Below are 21,127 nucleotides of genomic sequence, written 5' to 3' on the forward strand. Positions count from 1 at the left end.
TTTGTGGTGTTTCACTGTTATTATTGGTGCGTCATGTGTCAGATGTTCTGTCTGTGTCATTTATCTGCCCTCAGAGCCACGAGAGCGTAATCTTCTATCCCTAAACTTTTGACTTGAGCCACTAAAGAATAATACATCAAAATCTTTAAGCTCCAATAAAATAAATAAATAAAATACGGTATTCCTCTCTGTATAGAAAATTAAACAGCAACTACAGTAGGTCAAAGTGGAACCATAAAGTCTGGAGGTAACTGTGATGTTAACAGACAGTTTTGGTGATAATGTTAAGACACACTTATTTGAAATGTTTGGCTACCCTGGGAGTTGTTTACAATCTGCAAGATCGCCTGACTGCTCCTGTCACTTGCTCCATCCGACTCCAATGTAGCGATGTGGCCATGTTCTCACTCAGACCCTTTTATAACAGAGAACAATGGTGGCAAATACTTCAAAAACAAGACTCACGTTGTAATAGTTGATTAGAATTACCCTCTGAGATTCAATCAGTATGGGTCGTGGTGGCAGCAATCTGACCTCGGGATGTTAAGGAGAGCTTCGTTTAGCAGATAATATCCACAAACATGAACGCACACAGGACGGTGTTTTGTCAAAGTGGCATTCAGTGAACATTCAGCAACCCTCAAGTTTCCCAGTGACATCTGAGCCAGCGTCCAGTACAGAAGCTAGATAATTAAACAGACAATGAAGGGTGTGGTCGAGCAATGCGGCTGTCAGGGTGATACAATTTTATTCATGCTTCGCTTCCTGCCCGACAGCCTCGTCTTGACCCCGCAGTCACACGGTGAAAGACGTGAAATGAACAAGAGAGGCTGGGGGGGGGGGGGGGACGAGGCTTTAATCTGTTCGGTCCCAGACTGGCTGCTTGCCCCATCCGTCTTCCTCCCCTGTCTGTCTGCTCCTGTGAGGTGCCCTCTTTAAACTGTAATCACAGAGGCAAGTGAGCTGAGGGGTGTGTTAGGACAGAAAAAGAGAGAAGAGGAAAGACGGCGATCTCTCTCTCTTCTATCCTCTCTCTCTTCAGTTTGTATCCTTCTTTGCTGTAACGGATTAGATCACAAGCTTGACAGCATCCATCCCATCAGCAGATCAATCAACGTGATCCACGTGAGCAGCCCAACGCACACAGCACATATCAATTAGGAGGGGAACTGTTTGTGTGTGTGTGTGTGTGTGTGTGTGTGTGTGTGTGTGTGTGTGTGTGTGTGTGTGTTTGTGTGTGTGTGTGTGTTTTAAGCGGTTGCCAGGCCTGGACTGGTCATTGGGAGCCACGGGAGAATGCCGGTAGCCTGGCCAGTGTTAAAAATGCAAAATTAAATGTGCAAATCAAAGCAAAAACGACAAGCTTCAGTCACTCAGAACTGTAGACCGTCAGCCCCCTGGCCTGCTTTAACCCGATAGTGTGATCTCTGCCTGTCATCTCATGTGATTGATTGCAGTACGCATCAACACAATGCTCAATCAGTGTGTGGAGTGCGTGGCGGCTGAGGAAAGTGGAGAAAGACTGGACAGCGCAGGTGAAAGAGAGAAGAAGAGAATGAGAAAAGGTGGAGCTGAGAGGGAACGCATTGAAAGAGAAAAGCCCTGCAGGAAAGTGTAGCTTAATGCCACAAACAGATATGTTCACGAACAAGGGACATGGTTAGCAGCATGTCATAATATAACAACTACCTTTCCGAGTTGACTTTATGTTTAAGATAGAATTATAAATTGTAACACTTAATCAAGCTCTGTATGAAAGCAGGAGGTGCATGGGGATCAACACAAGTCCAGTCAGAGCTTTATTCCTGTAGCTTTAATTATGGAACTGCAATTTAACTGTTTTTAACTGTGTTGGATGTTTCCTGAAGTACACGTGGTCTGTTGTGAACGTGTAGAGATTGGCCTGGGCTGACATCAGATCACAGACTCGTCATTTTCACAACTTTCACACTTTGAAACTTAAAAATAGGTCTGCAAATAATTACTATTTTAAATTGTATTTATAAACTATTTAGTTATAATAGTCACTGAATATTTTGACAATATAAAGATTTTAAAAAGCATGAAAAAGGTCCATCACAAGCGCCCGGGGTGACCCGAGGTGACATGTTCAAAATATAAACATTTACAATACAACGTTTAACTAACTTTTTTGTTTTACCATAAAACTGAGACAATCTGCACTTGAGAATCTGAAAATGGCAAATATTTGGTATTCTTGTTTGATAAATGACTTCACCAATTAATGAATTATGCAAAATCTATTTATTGATGAATCTATTGTTTTAGCATTACTTAGATTAACTGCACATTTTGAAAATATGCAGCTGTCACCAAGAAAGTAAAGCTATTTTAATTCTATTTATTCAATTGAAATACTCTTAATATAGTAGCAATTAGGCATGATCTGATTCATTATCCATACTTTAGGCCACATGTCAGTTTCATATAAGTAAAACATCTTCACACACACTGAGAGCTGCAGATCGATGGCATGGGACAAGTGGATCACTGGCTGAAAACACGAGGACAGATTTAATTACGAACATGATCGATGAACTCAATAGATTGTGTGTGTGTGTGTGTGTGTGTGTGTGTGTGTGTGTGTGTGTGTTCTCCCAGAATACTGATCTGAGCTCTACCTTCGTGGTAAAATATGATAGCTGCTTACAAATACGCTCAGAGCGAGAGCGATGCACATATCCTCTTCCTCCGCAAAGCCAGCGATACACATCTTCAGGACCGACAACAAAGGTGTTTGTGTGTGTGATATATAACCCAGTCAAAGAGCAAATATTGCATGTGTATGTGAGCTGTATGTCTACCTGCTTTTGTGTGTGTGTGTGTGTGTGTGTGTGTGTGTGTGTGTGTGTGTGTGTGTGTCGAGGGGGGAAGCATGCACCTGTGGGCACCTCCAAGATGGAGTGTTATGTTAGAAACTGAATCATGGCTCATAGGAGCACCTCATTGAAATACACACACGCACACGCACACGCACACGCACACACACGTCAGTGAAGTGTATAATGTCATTTTTGTATGCATGTAAATTCTTCAATGGATCAAAAAATATTTCTGAAGTACAGTACTTGTAGGATCAAACTCCAGAGGTGCAGATGCATGGATAAACAGAAGTGGTGCATTAACAAAACATTCCAATGTGACTCTGCGTTTGAGCGCCATCATGTTGCTGCAAACGCGTCCAGCTGTAGCAGCTGCATGCATGGATCAGATGCATCAGGACTGGACCGGGTGCAGCTTCATTGCCACAGCAACATCAGCATACACCAAAGCAATAAGCTAACACACATCCATTAAGTGTAATAACTATTTTCTGAGTGACCAAAGTGAAACCTTGCTATCCTCAGGAAACTGAGACAAAAGATGCCAGTGCTGTATTCTACATGCTCTTACAAAAAGCTAATGCAATCTACGCATAGTATAGTAGTATACGTTATATATGCTATATTATATTTAGTATATTATAGTTTGTACACTGAATTTTTGCTTAACTTCCTGAATGAAAGGACAGTTAACTTGACCTGCGTTTGTTGCTGATCTGAAACTGTCCAACTTGCTTTTCGACATCCTCACCGAATCCACCCGATATGTGCTCTCATCCAGCTGACTGTCAGTCCCCTGCCGCCCTGCGCTGCTACTGATGTCCTAGTGAGAAAATATTCTCTCTGCTGCTCTCTCTTTCTTTGCCTTTGTTGCAGACACTTGAAAGCTCAAACATGTCCTGCATCGCTGCTGATCCTCCCTTTTCATCTGTGCAGACCAGCAACTGCAGGGAAAAGTGTTCAAAACTTATTTGGTGTCCATTTTATCAGCGTTGTACACAGAACTAACAGGAATTGCTGCATTTAAGTTGTGATTGCTTTCAGTTTTAGCTTTGCATTTCTTAGCTTTCTCACTTTTCTGTCGCTTAACAAAGTATATTTGAAGAAATACGCGTTTTAACTTTCTTGCCGCAAGTTAGATTTATTATTCTCTTCATGGTAAGCTAAGCTAACCCGCAGATATGAGAGGGATATCAATATTCTTATCTTACTCTCGGCAAGAAAGCGAATATGCATATTTCTTGTTCAAACTACTTCTTTAACATCGTGAACAATGCTTTGAGTTTGTTTTCTCATTGCTTCACTGCTCAGGTAAAAGGTTGTGAACGTCAATGTTGTAAAACAGGCTGGGCTATGAGCTGAAGTGTTATAGGTCGGTCAGTGTACTTCGTGCATGTGCACACCTACACACAAGCCACAGAGGCAGCACTTGTAATTCACTTAGCAGAGCTACGGTAACATATTTATTTACCCCATGCAAATAAGAAAGTCATAAACACAAAGAAAGCAATAGCGAAAGAGCGGCATTGGCTAATCAATCATGGTGTGTGTGAGACAGGCACCAGCGCTCTCAACCCTTCATATTGCCTACAAAAACTAATTCCCAACAACACAGATGGCACAAACAAAAACACGACAAACACGGCACGAGCTCTCACTCATCACTGCGCACTCAAGAGAAGCGTCTGAGCAGAGGATCAATCACTGCATGAGAGGGAAGAGGATAAAACGACATAAGATAAATGAAACTGAAGGAAAGCATGTATAAACACACACACACACACACACACACATTCATCCAAGTGTGTGTGTGTGTGTGTGTGTGTGTGTGTGTGTGTTTACGGCTGAGGGCCCAGTATGGAGGAAAAAAGCAGCTGCAATCCAACAGCCACAGACACAACAATGAGTCATCCTGGCTGTTGTTCATATCAAACAGGCACTAGTGGGAATTCCTGGGAGACACAGACACACACACACACACACACAGACACACACACACACACAGACACACAGACACACACAGACACGCACACACACACACACACACAGTTGTATTACTGTGACCATAATTGTGACAATCTGCTAGCATGACTATAACCAGCGACTGTCTACATCTACTTGGATTCAGTCAAAAAGAAACAGGTCAAACATCCGGAGCTCACACCTGAGCGTTAGCACGGCTGCTTCCCGTTCCACATTGCAAAAGCTGGGGTTACCGTGGCGACAGCTAACAATTTAGTTCTCTTTGGAGTCGGACTATTAGTGCAGACATGAGACTGTCTTGTTAGTTGATTCCAAGTAAACTTCTGATATTGTTTTGTCAAAAGTCATTTAAGGAACACAAAAAAGGAAGAGCTTGCCAACCAACACTTTATCTTCTGTAAAGCCAAGAAAGAAAACATGCGAAGAAAACTCAAATAAGAGGAGTAGGCGTGAGACGATGTGAACATTACATTACATGTTTATTTTGGACAAAATAATTGTGATTCACGATAAACTTGGTGGAAGGGTTTAACATGGGCCAAGGAAGAACCCATTACATTTTTGGAGTGGATCCAAATCACACATTATGTTTCACTTTCATTAGCGTTGCGAGGTTTGTGCTGCATTCGTGGGGTGTAGGAATAATCGAAGAAATGTGTTCCCGACTGGGAATATCTGTGCCCTCAAGTCAGAACAACAACTCGAACACAGCTTGTAATGTGTTGTTTGAAAGCTCCGAGCAATAAAACACATCTTCTTTGTAGCGTCCATGTTGTTTCCACATTACGAAGCTCATAAAAACACCACAGTCGGAAGAACGACTTCCCAACGCAGCAAATGGGAACATCCAAGGAGTAACTGAACACACCACTGGCCTTGGCGAAGGTCTCTGTACTCTGAGTGCCACACTGGCAGATAGGACACGCAGTCGAACAATCCTAAATAAGGTAATCTTAATAACTTAACAAATAAATAGAATCATTGTGTGAATCTTTTCTTACATGATCATTCCTGTATTTAAATCAGGCTCTGTTTTTCATTTCCCAACAGCTTTTTCAAGTCACTTTGAGGATATTAACAAGTATCCTGATAATGGAAATTTACCATGATCAACTTATTGCGTCCCTTAAGGCCAGATTAAAAGAAAGTAATCGGGAAACGTGGTCTCATTACAGAGAAACACCAGCACATCAATAGACAATGGATTTCCTTAATTTCCCGGTCTCAACTGGTATACATATTGATGTTTTAAACTGCAGCGGCTTTAAGTCACAGGTTTTCCATGAGCAGCAGCTTCTGGTTTTATGCAACTAAGTGAGAAAAACAGCCCTTAAGTGCAGGATCTGACTTCCACCTCATCATCTCTGCTGTAAGTTGCAAATGAAAAAAGAGGCCTTCAGAGGTGGAGGACTCATGTAATATGCATAGCCACTAGTGTATGTGTGTGTTTGCCAGTCAGGCTTTCATGGCAGGATGACGGAGCAGCAGGAGGAGAGAGGGGACAGGAGAGGAATAAGAAACAGCAGAACATGTTTTTGGACCCAGCAACGGTTCTTCTCCATCCGACAGAAGTGAGAGTCGGTCCACCAGAACAAATATGAAGACGTTAAAAAAACTAAATAAAGTGCTTCAATTCCCGCACCTCTCCATTCAATGAGCCACGTTCATCTTCCTCGTCTCCTCTGTCAACATGTCATTTGTTGCTTGCCACCGTGACGCAACTCAGGAAGACGTAACCACATGCAGGGTCCGTTTCAGTGTGTGTGTGTGTGTGTGTGTGTGTGTGTGTGTGTGTGTGTGTGTGTGTGTGTGTGTGTGTGTGTGTGTGTGTGTGTGTGTGTGTGTGTGTGTGTGTGTAGATAATCAAGGGGTTCCCAGCATACATACAGAAGATAAGAAAGGTTGATTAATATTGTAAAGAGCATTAATATCCGAGGAGAGATTTCTTAAACATACGGGTGTTCGTGCCTCTTCACATTTGATCAGGAGGAAAACATCAAAGCACCGGCGCCCTTTCAAAAGGCAACATTAAAGATAGACTTAAAAAACTGTTGATCTCAGACGGCCGCCTCAACACAAACTGTATAATAGAGCTCTGCAGTAAATGAACAAATAGTAGATGAATTGGACAGGATGAAAGTTCAGTCTTAATTACAGTCCGACTATAATTGACTGGTGGACCAATTACTGTGGTTTCTTTGGGGCGATGTATCAGTGAGCGAGCAGAGCCGAGTGCTAATAATTACAGTGGACATCAGATTTGACCAATGACTGAGCTTAGCATACACATAAACAGGCTTTTGATTCATAAGTAGACATTAGGCCTAGTTTATCCATTTGCAATGATGAGAAATGCTATAACACAGAAGCCAAACATATTCATGAATGAATCAAACATGTTTGTAAACGCTTTGTGAGGTTTGAAGTGGCCGTGTAGTGTTTCTCCAGTAAATATTAATGATTTCTGTGTAAATCTGCCCCTGCCCTGTTTAATTAATGAGATTTGTTAAGCTAAAGCACAAACCCAAAGAAAATCAGATTGCTGCTTATGTGTGTGTGTGTGTGTGTGTGTGTGTGTGTGTGTGTGTGTGTGTGTGTGTGTGTGTGTGGGGGTGGGGGTGCAGATGGTGAGATGTGACCAATCACATTACTGTCAACAGCGAGAGCAATATGCATCTCTGTTTATACAAAAAGTGAGACATACATGCACACACAAACGCTCTGACTGACAAGACGCACATCAATGATTAATGTCTATTGTCAGCGCGCTGTGAGTTGCAGGTGAACAGGTTACAATGTCAGCACTGCATCTAAACTGGGTCACATTAACAGCCCACACAAACAAAGGCACAAAACAGAGCAGGCGCTTGTGTGTACGAGCTAAATCAACTTCTCAGTCTCTTGTTTCTTAGGTAGATCGGTGAGATTTGGTGGTGAACAAGTTCTCCCTGCAACAAATGTAGTTTTGAGGCGTGCGGGGGCCTCGGGACGGCCTCGACTCATGATGAAACGGAATGAAATATCAGTGATCGACAGAAAACAATCAAAAAGAGGTTTTGGGCAATTGTGATAAAGACGTTCTTATCAGGAATATTCTCTACGAGAGGAGAGGAGTTAAGAGAAAAGGATGAAAGAAAAAATTGGATGGAAGATGGAGACAGGCGCATGGATTTACTGCACACACTCTCAGACACACAGCATATTAAATGAGAGGAAAGCAGCCTGGAGAGCTGGAGCAGAAAGTTTCTGACCAGAAATGAAAGACTCCAAAACAGCGGCTGGCGAGGCATCTTTTAGCAAAGCGGACCCTCGACCTGAAGTTGCTCCCATCACGCAGAAATGTGGAGAACTGGACAGGAACGGCTACATTTCGTGCCTGCAGGCGGCTGGAAGGACTTCAAAGATGGCCGAGATACTCAAACAATGCTTCAGTGATTTTTGCTCTCTAAGAAGAGTTCTTACTTTCTGTAGGGGAACGCTTTAGAATACTAGTGGGGACATGAGTGATGGTCCAATCAGCCTTCCTCATGCGTGATGAAAGAAAAACTCTCTAAGTGAAGTCTAATTGTTGGAGGGACACATTCTGCTAATAGAGTCTGCCGCTCTCATCCAGCCTGATATGGAAAATGTATTCATCTGTATCGGAGAGGTGATTGACAGCTGGCACAGGTAGCATATGGGCTCCGGCGTCAACAGCAGCATTGAAAAAACACAGCAGGTGCTTTGATCAAAGCAACTTCCTCTTTTCATCACCATGCTTCGGAGCACATCTGCATAGCAGCTTTGCCCAAGGGAACGCTGACACAGCAAGCCCGGGCTTCCTCAGCATCAGCGCAATGAAACTGGATGTGAGAGTGTGTATGTGCGCGAGGGAACACACAGGAAATACACGCTGCCTTCCAAAGCAGCCAAAAAAACACGTACGGACTCTGTCTGATGGAGATGCAGATAAAAAAGGCGCAGTTTCAGAGGGTTGCACAGGAGGAAGCTTCAAAGGGAAATAAGCACCGGGTGCAGCTGGGGTTGGATGGAGTTTAGCTGTAAATTAGAAACCTTTATTCAGCCAAAAGTTGGTCCACTGAGCGAGTGATAATATTCCTCCACAAAGTCATTTTCATTCATTCTACTGAGACGGCAAAATGTGTTCATTCAGTGCCAAGAGCTGCCAAAGTGTCACGGTTTGGATTTAAATACGGTCCTGTGGATGAAACAAAGTAATATCTGCAGATATCAGAAGAATCATTTAGTTGGACTGACATACAACAAGAGGTTGGTTTCCCGAGTGCCCGTGAGCAATTTAACTTGCCTCTCCACACACTCTACACATCAGATACTCTGCATCAGTGGTGGGTTGCAAAAGGGTCGCAGGATAGTGAATAAGATAGTAAAAAGGGAGGAGAGATATTTCTACTGTACAAAATCATGTTTTTTGGGACATTTCTCTTTCAGAAATACTAAACTTACTTAAACTTGAAAACTATCACTTTTAACCTCTAACAAGTGTAAAGTTATTACTGGATCATTAAACATTTAAAGAGGGGTATAAATTGTATCTTTCTTAAATTTGAGATTTCAGTTTTAAAGTTTAGTGCAACTATGATTTAATCATTTAAAAATCCAGTTTAAGAGTCTCCAACCATGCTCGCGGCTCTCTGAGGCTGTACTTGGGCACAGCAGTGCTAGAAGATAAATGCTGACAATGCCAAATGTTGATGTCAAGCAGGTATAATGCTTACCCTGTTCAACATCTTATTTTATTCTTAGCATGCTAACATTTGGGTTGTGAATATATGTACCACATCTCAGGGCAATCCGTCCAATAGTTGTTGAGATATTTAGTCTGAGCCAAAGTGGTGGACCAACCAACCGACCATCAGACACACATTGCATCCCTGGACTACTAAACTAAACAATCAGAAAAGATAAAAGTCACTTTTTTCCAATAGTGCTAATAGAAATATATTTGATAAGTTTGCTTCGTTTAAAAAGCGCCAGAAGCAAAACAAAGTATGGAACTACTGCTCTAAATGATTTCAATCAATTAACAAGGATGTATTCAAAGGTCAAATAACCATTTACAAAATAAAGTTAGCTTTGACTCTCGGACCTCACCTCTATATGAGGTGAAACCGCTTAAGAAAATATGTGTCTTCAATGATCTTGCTGTGCTTTCAGCTTGGGAAACTATTTACTTCATGTGTGACGTCTTGAGATAAAGTCCTTCAATAGGATCTTGATATTCTGGTAACATTTTGATGCTGCTGCACATTGAATATTTCTAAATTTACAGGATCCCTCGTTACCATCTCTGGACAATTTGGGTTTAAATACTTGTAATGTTTCGAGAAACAGTCACCAAAGAGTGCTGCTATATTCAGCCCTCAAAGTAAAGTCACATTTCACTTGTGGTTTGGCGTTTGAGCCATTTCTCTCCTCTTATCCCTCCTTGTAAGAATGAAATACCACAAGCAACACAAACATCCCCCACTGTACAGGTAAGAAAAACACTGTGGTTCATATTTCTTTCAAGAGCAGAGAAACACAGCTTCAGGCGTATCTCTTTCAAGTCCTTCAACCAAAGTAAGTCCCAAAGACCCATTTTCACACAAAAACATTTTTCTTTAAAAACTGGAAAACTACTCTCTTGCAGTCACGTCAACAAAAAAGAGAAAACAACAGTCAATCAATGCAGCACATTCTGTATGTAAACACATCACGTAAATTATCTCTGTGTGGGAATATGGCTATAACCCTGCAGGAAAACAGCTGAGATTAAGCCTGTGTGTGCAGCGAGTGCTTGTACACTCAGCCGAGTGTGACATGTCTTCAGCCCTGAACAGATAACTGCACTGCGAGAATCTGCCTGAGCGTCGTACCACGACAAAGCCCCAGCGCGCTGTTCAAGCTGCTTCTGTCAACGGGTGAATCTGAATACATTGAAATAAGAGAGGGAGATCGCTGAGACAGAAGGGTAAAGTCACCGTTACTCAAAACTGGGCTGCGACAACGTTAGCTATGTAGAAATAATTAATATAAAAGGGTTGTGTTTCATTAATGTGCATTAAAATTAATGCTTGTATTCATTTCTTGTAAAGAGTGTGACATCATATGGGTCTGCCTGTTCATGTTCTCCACACACACACACACAACACACAACACACACACACACACACACACACACACACACACACACACACACACACACACACACACACACACACACAGCTGTCCAATCCAATGGATCCTGACCACTAAGAAGAACAGGCCGATGAAATATGCATGACAGGAGAAAAAAGCTCCCGCCTCAGCACACAGAAATGTTCTACTTCCCTCGCTCTCTGAGCATAAAACATTGATGGCGGCAGCGCAGCCAGCTGAAGCCACTGGATGGAGCGCAGAACTGACCCAGTGGAGGGTTAGCAAGTTCACATCTAATTTAGGACCACAGGGCTGAGAAAGAGTCGGTTAGTTTTACCTCGAAAAAGGTTTTTCCTGGTTCATACCAGCCCTCGGCTGTGTGACTGCACGTGTTTGTGTGTGCGCCGCAAGACATGACAGAATTGTTGATATGAAAGGTCATGTGCTTCATTTGCTTCTACTTCTGAGAGAAACATTCCCAGGGTGTGCCTCTTACAGAACGTTCTTGCTATGTAATAGCAGTGAAACAGCAGATGTTGCTGGTGGGCTGTTTGACCACATGCCCACAGTTCAGGGGGAAAAGATTCAGCCTGTGTTTATGAGTCCACACTCTGAATAATATCCACATATTGGTAGTAAGGGGTCTGCAGATAATGACAGCCACCACTTGTTGTAGCCTTAAAGCTAAATAGTGATAAAGGAAACAAGAAACCTCCAGTGCAGACACACAGAGAATTCACTTTTGTAGCAGACATCTGTAAAAGTTTGAATATTCATAGATTCTTGATTTTTCAATGTCATTTTAATCATTTTTATCCCTTAATTGTACTTTTTTTGTGTGAAAATAACCATTGTTGTAGTTCATTGACCTATTGACCTATTATGATGCTATTTTCACTTTTCACGTGATAATAAAAGCCACATGACACAATGTACAAATGACAAAAGAGCAGAGATCTTTGCATTTGTATTTGAAAATCCTCCCAGTTTACAATTGCAAATAAATGGCTGCCCAATAAAACTGGGACATTCCAGTCCAAGCACTCTGCCAATCAAGTAATCCCGCCCCTCCCTTCCTATCTGATATTTCATTAGTTTGCACCTTCGATGTAAATGAAGCAAGAACACTCAAAACACCGAACCTTTCCCTCGCCAACAGATCCCAAACCATGAAAGAAGTTCAGCAAAATATCCTCACTTTGTAGGATTTCTCTTTTTATTTTTGTCCTCATAATACCTTTCAGCTGTCATAAGTATTGTAACACACCTTTACACACTGACATCTCCTTTGCCTGTCAGTGATGCTGTAAAGAAACAGGCGTCTCTCTGCAAAGGGAAAGTTGACAAGCATCTCTTCAGCAGTTCATTTCTCCCAGTCTGCTAGAAAACACACACCTTCTAATACAACACTGATAGTGTGCACGCCACATAGAAAACCATTGTTCTTAATCTACTTGTTGTAGTTAATCAGACCTCTTTGTGAGCGCTCAACACACACTCACAAACACACACACTTGCAGTGCTGGGAAAACAAACACTCCCGTGATCTGCCCTCCTCGAGGCTTTGTGGGCTCTCTGTGAAACCTCTTTCTATCGAGACAAGAGTCGACCTGGAAACAGAACAAAGGCCACGGCTCCTTGCTTCGCATTGTTATTTAGAAAAGTCTGTCGCTACGAAAGATACACAGCTCTACTGCACACAACGAAATTACACACCGAGACACACACACACACACACACATTCACAACAGGCTCTTGCTTCTCATCCTTCCGGAAGCAACATTGATCTGATTCTGGAGTCCAACAGAGAAGTATTGGAGTCTGGCTGTAAGCAATAAGCGCCACTTTAAACACACCATTACCCATGCCCTGTGAAAGTCCCAGTTTTGTCAGTAAAGATTTAACTTGCCCAATTAATTCAGCCACTAATTACGCTAAGTTAAATGTCACATGCAGGGATTTAAATTAGCTACTCAATATTCTCAAGGATAGAGGCTGCTGAAGCTAAACAAATGAGAGAGGGGGTACAAAATAAGGGTTTGTGGATCAGTTGACCTGACGAACAGAGTGGATGACTTCGGACTTATTAATTCAGACACGCTTGAAGAACTTGAGATAAAAAGGCAGGAATGTAGAGAAGAAAGAGGAAGAAAGAGGTTTCACAGTTAGGCGTCGGTGCAACACGTACAAGAAGATATGTTGCTGTAACTAAAGCACACTGAAAAAAAAACATTTGTACCAACTGCTATTAAAATGGTCCGATGCACAAAGCAAGAGAGTGAAGGTCGGTACTGAGCAGTGACATGAGCCGTGCCGTATTATGGGTTTTTAAAGCCCAAGCGCTGACAAGAAGGCGCTTTGTTTACGAGACTACTTCTCTGTTTGAGTGAAAGTGGCAGCCCGATAAGTCACATGTAACCCTGAACCAATGACCTGTGTTAAGGAGGCATAATTGTCTTTTTGCAGCAGGCTCTAAATCCATCCGTTCCTTCCCTTTTGCTCGTTCACCCCTAAAAGTGCTAATGCAGAGTCTGGTTGCCTAGCAGCAGCTGTCCTCGAGTTGTTTCCGTACCGTTTTCTTTCTTTTTTGACTGATGGGCAACAAAATCAGCTCCTTTACAATGCTGGTAATAGACAGCGCTATCAGCTTGTTGCAGAGGTGAAAGATGGGAGAGGGACTTGAGAGTGTAAGACACTGAAATTATGAATTGTACACGGATGCAGGACAAGTTAAAAGATGTCCTCTATCTGTGTCTGTATCTAGAATGAGTGTGCCGCTCTGTCTATGTGTCTATTCACATCTGTACCGACCTGAAGCCATCTGCATGTATCCAGCCAGGGTGCAGATCCTCCTCTCGCATCCTCCGCTGGGCAGGAAGATGGTGATGATGGCCAACAGAGAGCTGACGGCCAGCAGGGCACAGCCTCCTGAACAGAGCACCGCGCTGGTCTGAGGAACACAAACGCACAACAATTTCATTTTTAGATCTGTTTATTTACAGAAAGTAGACCCAACACCATCCTGACTGACACTCGTACATGGAATGTATTCAAAACAGGGAGGACATTGTTCTTCTGCCGAGGTGAACGGAGAACTCAGATCTGTGACTTCAGTAAAAGCAGAAACATCACAGAGTGAAAATACGAGTACGCTGGTACACTCTTTGCGTTCTCATGACTTCTTAATGTTTTCTGTCTCAAATGTCCATACGGAGTTTGGAATATGTTGCACAAAGACTTGGAAATGAACTGATCTCGTTGAACACTTTAAATCAAAAATGAAATAATTAGATCCCTTAAGACGTCAATGGGTTTGAATGTGCGTGCTCTCTTTTGGCTATGCATGATTTTTGTTTCCTTTTAATATATTAATAATATATATATTTTGTGAGCTTTTTGTCTCTAACTATGTGTTTCCATTTGTGCTGCTGTCTGTCATAGCCGGGGCTCCATTGAAAAAGATTTCAATGGGACGGTCCTGGTTAAATAAAGGTGTTAAATAATAATAAAAAAATGTTTTAAAGGCCTACATTCAAAATAATAATTAACTAAAAGTATAAAAGTATTAGCATCAAAATGTATTTAAAGCACAAAAAGTAAAAGCACTCATTTTGCAGAATGGCCCATTTAAGAAAAAATTAAATATATTATTATTGTATTATAATTAATGAGGCATTAATGTGTTCATCACTAAAGCTGTCAGATAAATGTAGCGGAGTAAAAAGTCAAATATTTATACTGAAGTAAAAGTATAAAGTAGCAGAAAATTGTACTTGAGTACTTAGTTACTGTCTATCACTGCAAATAAACGCGTACACGTTTACCTTCCCGTCAAATAGTTATGAGTCATTGCTACATTTGAAAACGCTCCCCAAAGCCAAAAGTCTGTTTTGTTCGGGGCACATTGTGCAATCGCTCAGTCAATCCTACAAACAGGTTAATGTCTCTCTCAGCTGGAAAACGGCACTCCATGGCCAAACAACAGGGCCCTGCGTTAGCCCGGGGGATACCTGTATGTGCGGGTGTGTTTCTCACAACCTGTGTGTCTTCGTGGTGCTGATTGATCTGCATAACCTCACAAACTGACTCTCCAGCTTCAAGCTGCCACACACATCCTCCTCGTCATGTCTAAAAACGTGCCTGTCCTGGACAAGTGTAACACAACGACGCAGTCGGAGAACAGCGCCACATTAGTGATTATCATGCAGACGTGGGCGTTTGGAGAGAAATGTCTAACGTGCACAAGGGAATGACAGCCCTAAAATACGTGTCATTATGCATGTCCCTGATGTGACTGCCATGAATGGAGGAAGGATGAAAGCAGAGTGATTTCCATGTCTGACAGAAGATTTAATTAGCTTGTTCTGGGTGTTTGGCAGAAAGGCAGGGAAATATTTAAGTGCCATGATGTTGGTGGCAATGATGATGATTGTACTTTTGACCTTTTATTTGTCGAGGGCTGTTAAACGTCAGTGTTGTTTTCCAGCATCGCCCCGCAGACATAAGCACAGCGTCTTCACACACATTAGCATCTGGGTTACAGATCACCTCCTTGGGAACGGCTGAGAGCAAAGTGGCATGCACAAGGGCACCTTGACTGTAATGTGCAGAATAAGAACAAACTCCTTCAGGAAAGTGGTTTTATTGCAAATCATTTTGAGAAAGATTTGAAGTTTAATTTGATTTAATTTATGGTTCAAATGTCATCATTATTCAGCACAGTGATCATCTCTCCGTCGTCTAGCGCTACAGCGTCTGGTCACAATTTCTTACTTTGTGATGCAGCTGGGACATCAAGTACTGAAGTATTATCCAGGACACAGCAGTACTTGTATTGATGATCCCTAGAGGATGAATCCTACCCACTTTGATAATCCAGATCCAGCTTATTTAGATACTAAATGTTGAGAGACATATCTGGCTCTTTAGCTGCAGGCTCGAATGCTCTACTATGTTCACTAGCTAAATGCTAATTTGTCAATTTTAGGTGCTGAGCAAGTAGCAAACAGTCCTTAGTCCTCTTTTGAATGAAAAAAGGTGTCTTGTGCAGCCAGAATGATGAAATCAAACACTTTCAATAACTCCAGAGCCTTTTAAAAAGGTCTAAAAGTAAAAAGATTGATATAATCATGTTTTTATCTAACTAAATGTTTCCAAATATAGCATTTAAAAAAACAAATTTTCCAAAGTGTTTACTGCTCTCCTGCTTGTCACACAAAAGGTAGGCACGCACCTGTATTAAGAGGACAGCACCATAAATTATATTTACAAAATAACATCAGATATGAAGACAGACAATAGAAGTCAATAGAAACTTTGAATGTAAAAAAAAAAGACATTGCGTTGAGCCCTAATCCATTGTTAATATGAATGCTTTAATATACCATAACAGGGACATGTCAAGTAAAACAAAACAACAACATGTTGCCAATACGAGTTCTTATCTCAGTTACTCCTGCCACAGCTACTTGTTTTTCTTCTTTTAAACCTGGCGACTACGATAGGGAAGAGGAGACGCAGCGGCACACGTGAAGATACAGAAAAGTCATTAACTTCAGTGCTCTTTGTTCTTCTTCCTCTCTCACTGGAATGATATTCATGTATGCAGAGGAATGTCTCCTTTCTCTCTGTTGCTTGATCTTAGCGTGCCTTTTGGGCTCTCAGTGTGCAGTCTACCTCCCACCCTGCTGTTCTCAGTTCACTAGGACACATTAAAGGTGCATCATGTCTCGTATAGGGGAGTGGAGGCTGGGAGGGGGAGGGCAGCCATGTTCAGGTATATGAGGTTCACTCACGAAACAATAAAAGACACGTTATGATGTTGTAGTGAGCTAAATTAGGTCTGACAATGATGATATGCATAGAAATGCATGACTCATTGGGAGGAAAATGAAAATAACATTGCTGTAAATGATTGTTAATCTAAATATTTCAATTTGTAGGCTGTAAATCGAGCTGCATTTTGAGTATGCTGTCACTGAATTATGTGCAAGCATTAATAGATTTATACACAGGACATTTTCTTTGTGCCATTTAAAAACAGCCCGAGAGACGAACAAAGGCTATCAGAGCGCTACATTGCTATTTTTACAGAAAACAACCAACATTTCAATCAATGGTGTCCCAATTAATCAACTCCCAGCACTGCGTGTGCGTGTGCTCTCATGAGACTAACTCATAATCACTACCTCTTTTACTGACAATGCAGAAAGATTTTGGAAGCCTTTTTCCACGACTGTGCTGGCTCTGAGCACAAGTTAATTTAGTAGAAAATGAGCTACTAACAGCACTGGTCCTCTCAGTGATGCCTCCTAAATAGATTGTAATTGTGTGTTAATAACTGGTCGAGCCACTGCAGCAGCTGGAGCCGGAGGGACGAGACGGGGGGTGGGGGGGGGGACAAAGTTTTTATTTGGCAGAAGTCAGAATGAGACTTTAATCTCTTTGTCTCTCACTTTGCTGTAGTCGGACAATTTGATTTGGGATGTTTTGGGATATTGTGATTTAACATCTTCCATCCCAAATAGACAGCAGGTAAAACGTATATGCTACATAGACGTGGTATACATCATCTGAACGCTGGGAAGCAGAAGATTTCAGATGCAGCTCAGTGGTTCGTGTCAATTTCTTCTAGTCATAAATCTGTAATAAAAATTGTGTTTTGGTTTGGTAAGGTGCCGATTCAAATGATGAAAGTTTAGATTGTAAAAGGGCATAGAAAATTATGATGGAAGTATATGATGGCCCTCCCCATGCTCTATTCTGTCTCAAAAGTTGTTGCAGAAATTTTTGGATTGAAAAATGGTCACTAATCCCTTCATATTAACACATTGATATAGTAAGACATTGAGGAACACCATAGAAAAAATGCATGCTGTGATTTTGTATTAAAATACTTTTGACATTTAGAGATTTCTTCAAAAATTTGCATTTTTCTGAAATTGGATAGCGAAACTGCTCAGAAACACCCTGATTGTCAATATACCTTTGTAAACCATACATCCTCTGAAAGCCCTCAGTCTATAGTTAGTGGTTGTAAAGTTTCTGGGGTTGTGATTATCCCAGAGCTCACAACAGCTCATCTTATACAGCGAGGTCAAGTTTCAGAAAATGGTCTCACTACAAAGGAAATGGCTTCAATGGGGACTAACATAAACACACATGAATACAATTGGGATCATTAAATCCACAATTTTTGCAATTCCAAGGTTGTTTAGGGACCCCAGTGTGCAGAAACAAAATCAAATACACCATTTTTAGAATAGGCGAAAATACCACATTGATACTGTATGCAAAAAACGGCATTGTTTTTTGTGGGCATGTCTGTAAAGGGGAGACTCCTGGGTATCCATAGAACCCATGAAACCTCAAGGACCCCTGTGAATATGGCCATGCCAGGTTCGACTAAATGTAGCCTCCTTCCTGAAAAACTAGCATGACATGCCAGCATCCTTGGGAAATGTAAGAGGTTACGGTATGTGAGGCCAAAAAACACAACCTTAGCATCATGTCCATAACCGATGTAGACAATCTTTGGTGGATTTGACCTCCGAGCACCAATTAATCCCACAATAATAGTCAAATGCTGATAAAACTCAGGGCTACAAGCACCGATACACATGTAAGGCTACCTGCCTCCAATATAAAGAAACTTTATTGGTTTCCCACAATAAATGGTCCACATCCTGAGCCTGCTGGAGACCAATAACTGCACTAATACAAAAAACCTCCATCCAGCTGCTTTGAGTAATAAAGGGACAGTCTAAAGGGGATTGTTTGATTTCCAATTACATTAAAGAAGTCGAGGATTACACAGTACGGGCCAATGAAATTTCATTGTCTCCTCAATTGGGAGTTACAAGATGGAGATGGCAAGGCAAGTCTCATTAAACGCACTTTGCCTTTCCATGCCTGGATTGAATGGCTAAATATTTCAGGGCAGGGCTGCGGAAAATGGAGAGGTTCTGTTCTTCAGAAGTGTCGGGGAGAGGACACAATTAATGCCCGGCCTCGGCCCTTGACGGAAATATCCCACTACTTTACAATCGAATGTCTCGCCTTTATGGAGGACAAGAGGTGGAGCGAGATCGCTGCAGATCCACCGATAAGTAGACGTGACCAGTTTTCCATATTGCTCGACGGCTCTACCGGTGAGTTTGTGCTTTAGCGTTTAATGTTAATATTTACTGGCATGCATCCTCTGTGAGCTTGCCTCAGCCCTCCCATCACTAATCAGCATTCAGCAGCCTGCGAGCCCAGCGGTCGCACTAAAGCATCAGCCGTGACATGTTCTGCCTCTAGAAGCCCATTAGCACCGTAACGCAGCTTCCCAGAACATCTCTGAGCCACCAGAGGTGTTTCTGCTCCATCCACCTCCCACAAGGAATCAGCTGAGATTTTGCCTCCAGTCCACTTTCTGTAAACTTCCCCTTGTATATTGTCCTCTTTTGCTCGTCCTGTGACTTCATCATCTTTCAGTGGAATCCTGATAATACTGCCAGAGCACTAATACAAAAAAAAAAGCACCTCCTCCACCTCTAAATTAATGTGCTGAATAATACATCTGTCTTCCTCATTGATCTTCACTGGGCGGAGACTGAGAGAGGGAGTGCGGTACGGATAAGTGTGTGTATGTGCGTGTGACGCTCCTCTGAATGGCTGACGAAGCTGTGTGTACAGAGTGAATACGAGATGGAGAGGAGATGAGGGAGAGAAGGGAGCGGAGATTAATCACCTGACAAGTGGATGGAGTGTCCATTTGTGCCTCGGGGACAGGCTGCAGATAGGATGTGACATTCAGGAGCACTTAGGAGGACATGGAGGAGCTCGCTGTTCCCTCTCGTACACACACACACACACACACACACACACCGGAACGCACATACAGAGTCACTCATTGTTAGCATACAAACACATATATGTTCAGAGGAGAATCCCATTACTGTAGATTGTAGGAGGTATAAAGGTAGTGACACATTATGAAATCCCACACGGAGCATGTTACTTAATTGTATTATCAGGCCCAGAAAAGAACACTTGTTGATTAATGAGCGAAGGCTGGAGAAGTTTAAGGTACTTTTTGAGATGATTAATTTTAGGCGCAACGTGTCTGAAATGTATACTTTTGGTCCGTTTTCCTTTTAGTTTTTTCACAGTGTAAATAAAATAGCGGACCAAATAAATCAAAATGTATTCGCTGACGGAGCAGGTCGGTTAATATGGATTCGCCTTCAGCAAATAAAGTAACAAAACATTATGGAACACAAGTGCACCGAGCTGCTCTGGTTATTCTTTGAAATATGGTTCTTAGAGACGATCTTATATCATTTTCTGCCTGAAGCCTGCCTCTGTAATTTGTTCCTCGGGAACAGAAAAGAATCTCAGAGAGAGAGATGTTTTTACAAACAGAAAGATACATTTTGATGTCCGTATCCTGTCGCAGTGGATTGCTAGAAAGACACTACTTACACAAACTTTTTATTTCTTCACAACGTTACAAAGGCCGACTAACACCTGACTGACACCACGGATAAGCGGAATTATTAACTCGCAAACTAAGGCTGAACCATTTAAAAATATGATTTAAAAGAGTTTGGGATATTAGAGGGAATTACTATTTTTACATCATTATTCTAAGTTTATGATTTTTGAGGGGAATCTGTAGTACATAAAGATGTTTTCCTAAATCTGTAGAATAAGATTTGTATCTCTGCTGCACAACATTTAATCTAAAATTATATTTTGACAAACATTTCACCTTTATTTTAGATAACATTTGGATTAATTGTTCAGCTGCAGTTTATGTTTCCGCTGCTGCAACTTTACAAAACTTTAAGTCCGACAGGAAAACTCTGACTGTGACTTTCTTAATCAGGGTCATAAGGTTAAGTGCCATCTTTAATGGCATTATGTAGAGGGAGATGTGAAGATTTCTTATCAAAGGAATGACATTAAAATAAATAATTTAAAAGTGTAATACTTAAATAATTTAAAGCCTATGCTCCAAGGTACAGACTTTTGCATTTCAGCACATTTTCTTAAAAAGCCAACTTTCTGCATTAATCTAACCATATGGGCTGATTTACTAAAGCTGTTTTAGCCTCATGTTACTTTACTCACAGAAAGTGTGCACAGTCTGGAATACTTTACATTTCTTTGCTGCT

At 41.6% G+C, this 21,127-nt stretch overlaps 1 protein-coding gene across 2 annotated transcripts in view; it reads right to left on the reverse strand.

The window, feature by feature from the left end:
• The window catches only part of lhfpl7 (LHFPL tetraspan subfamily member 7), a 94,444-nt gene that overhangs the window by 54,078 nt on the left and 19,239 nt on the right, over positions 1-21,127 (reverse strand). For both annotated transcript variants that reach the window (XR_003833481.1, XM_029448978.1), the window contains exon 2: positions 13,776-13,914. Coding sequence is in view for 1 of the 2 variants with exons in the window: in XM_029448978.1 (XP_029304838.1) it covers positions 13,776-13,914 (139 nt within the window). In the remaining variant the exon portion in view is untranslated. The remainder of the gene's footprint in view (positions 1-13,775; positions 13,915-21,127) is intronic.

The sequence above is a fragment of the Cottoperca gobio genome, chromosome 14 (genome assembly GCF_900634415.1).
Source record: "Cottoperca gobio chromosome 14, fCotGob3.1, whole genome shotgun sequence".
Lineage (NCBI taxonomy): Eukaryota > Metazoa > Chordata > Actinopteri > Perciformes > Bovichtidae > Cottoperca > Cottoperca gobio.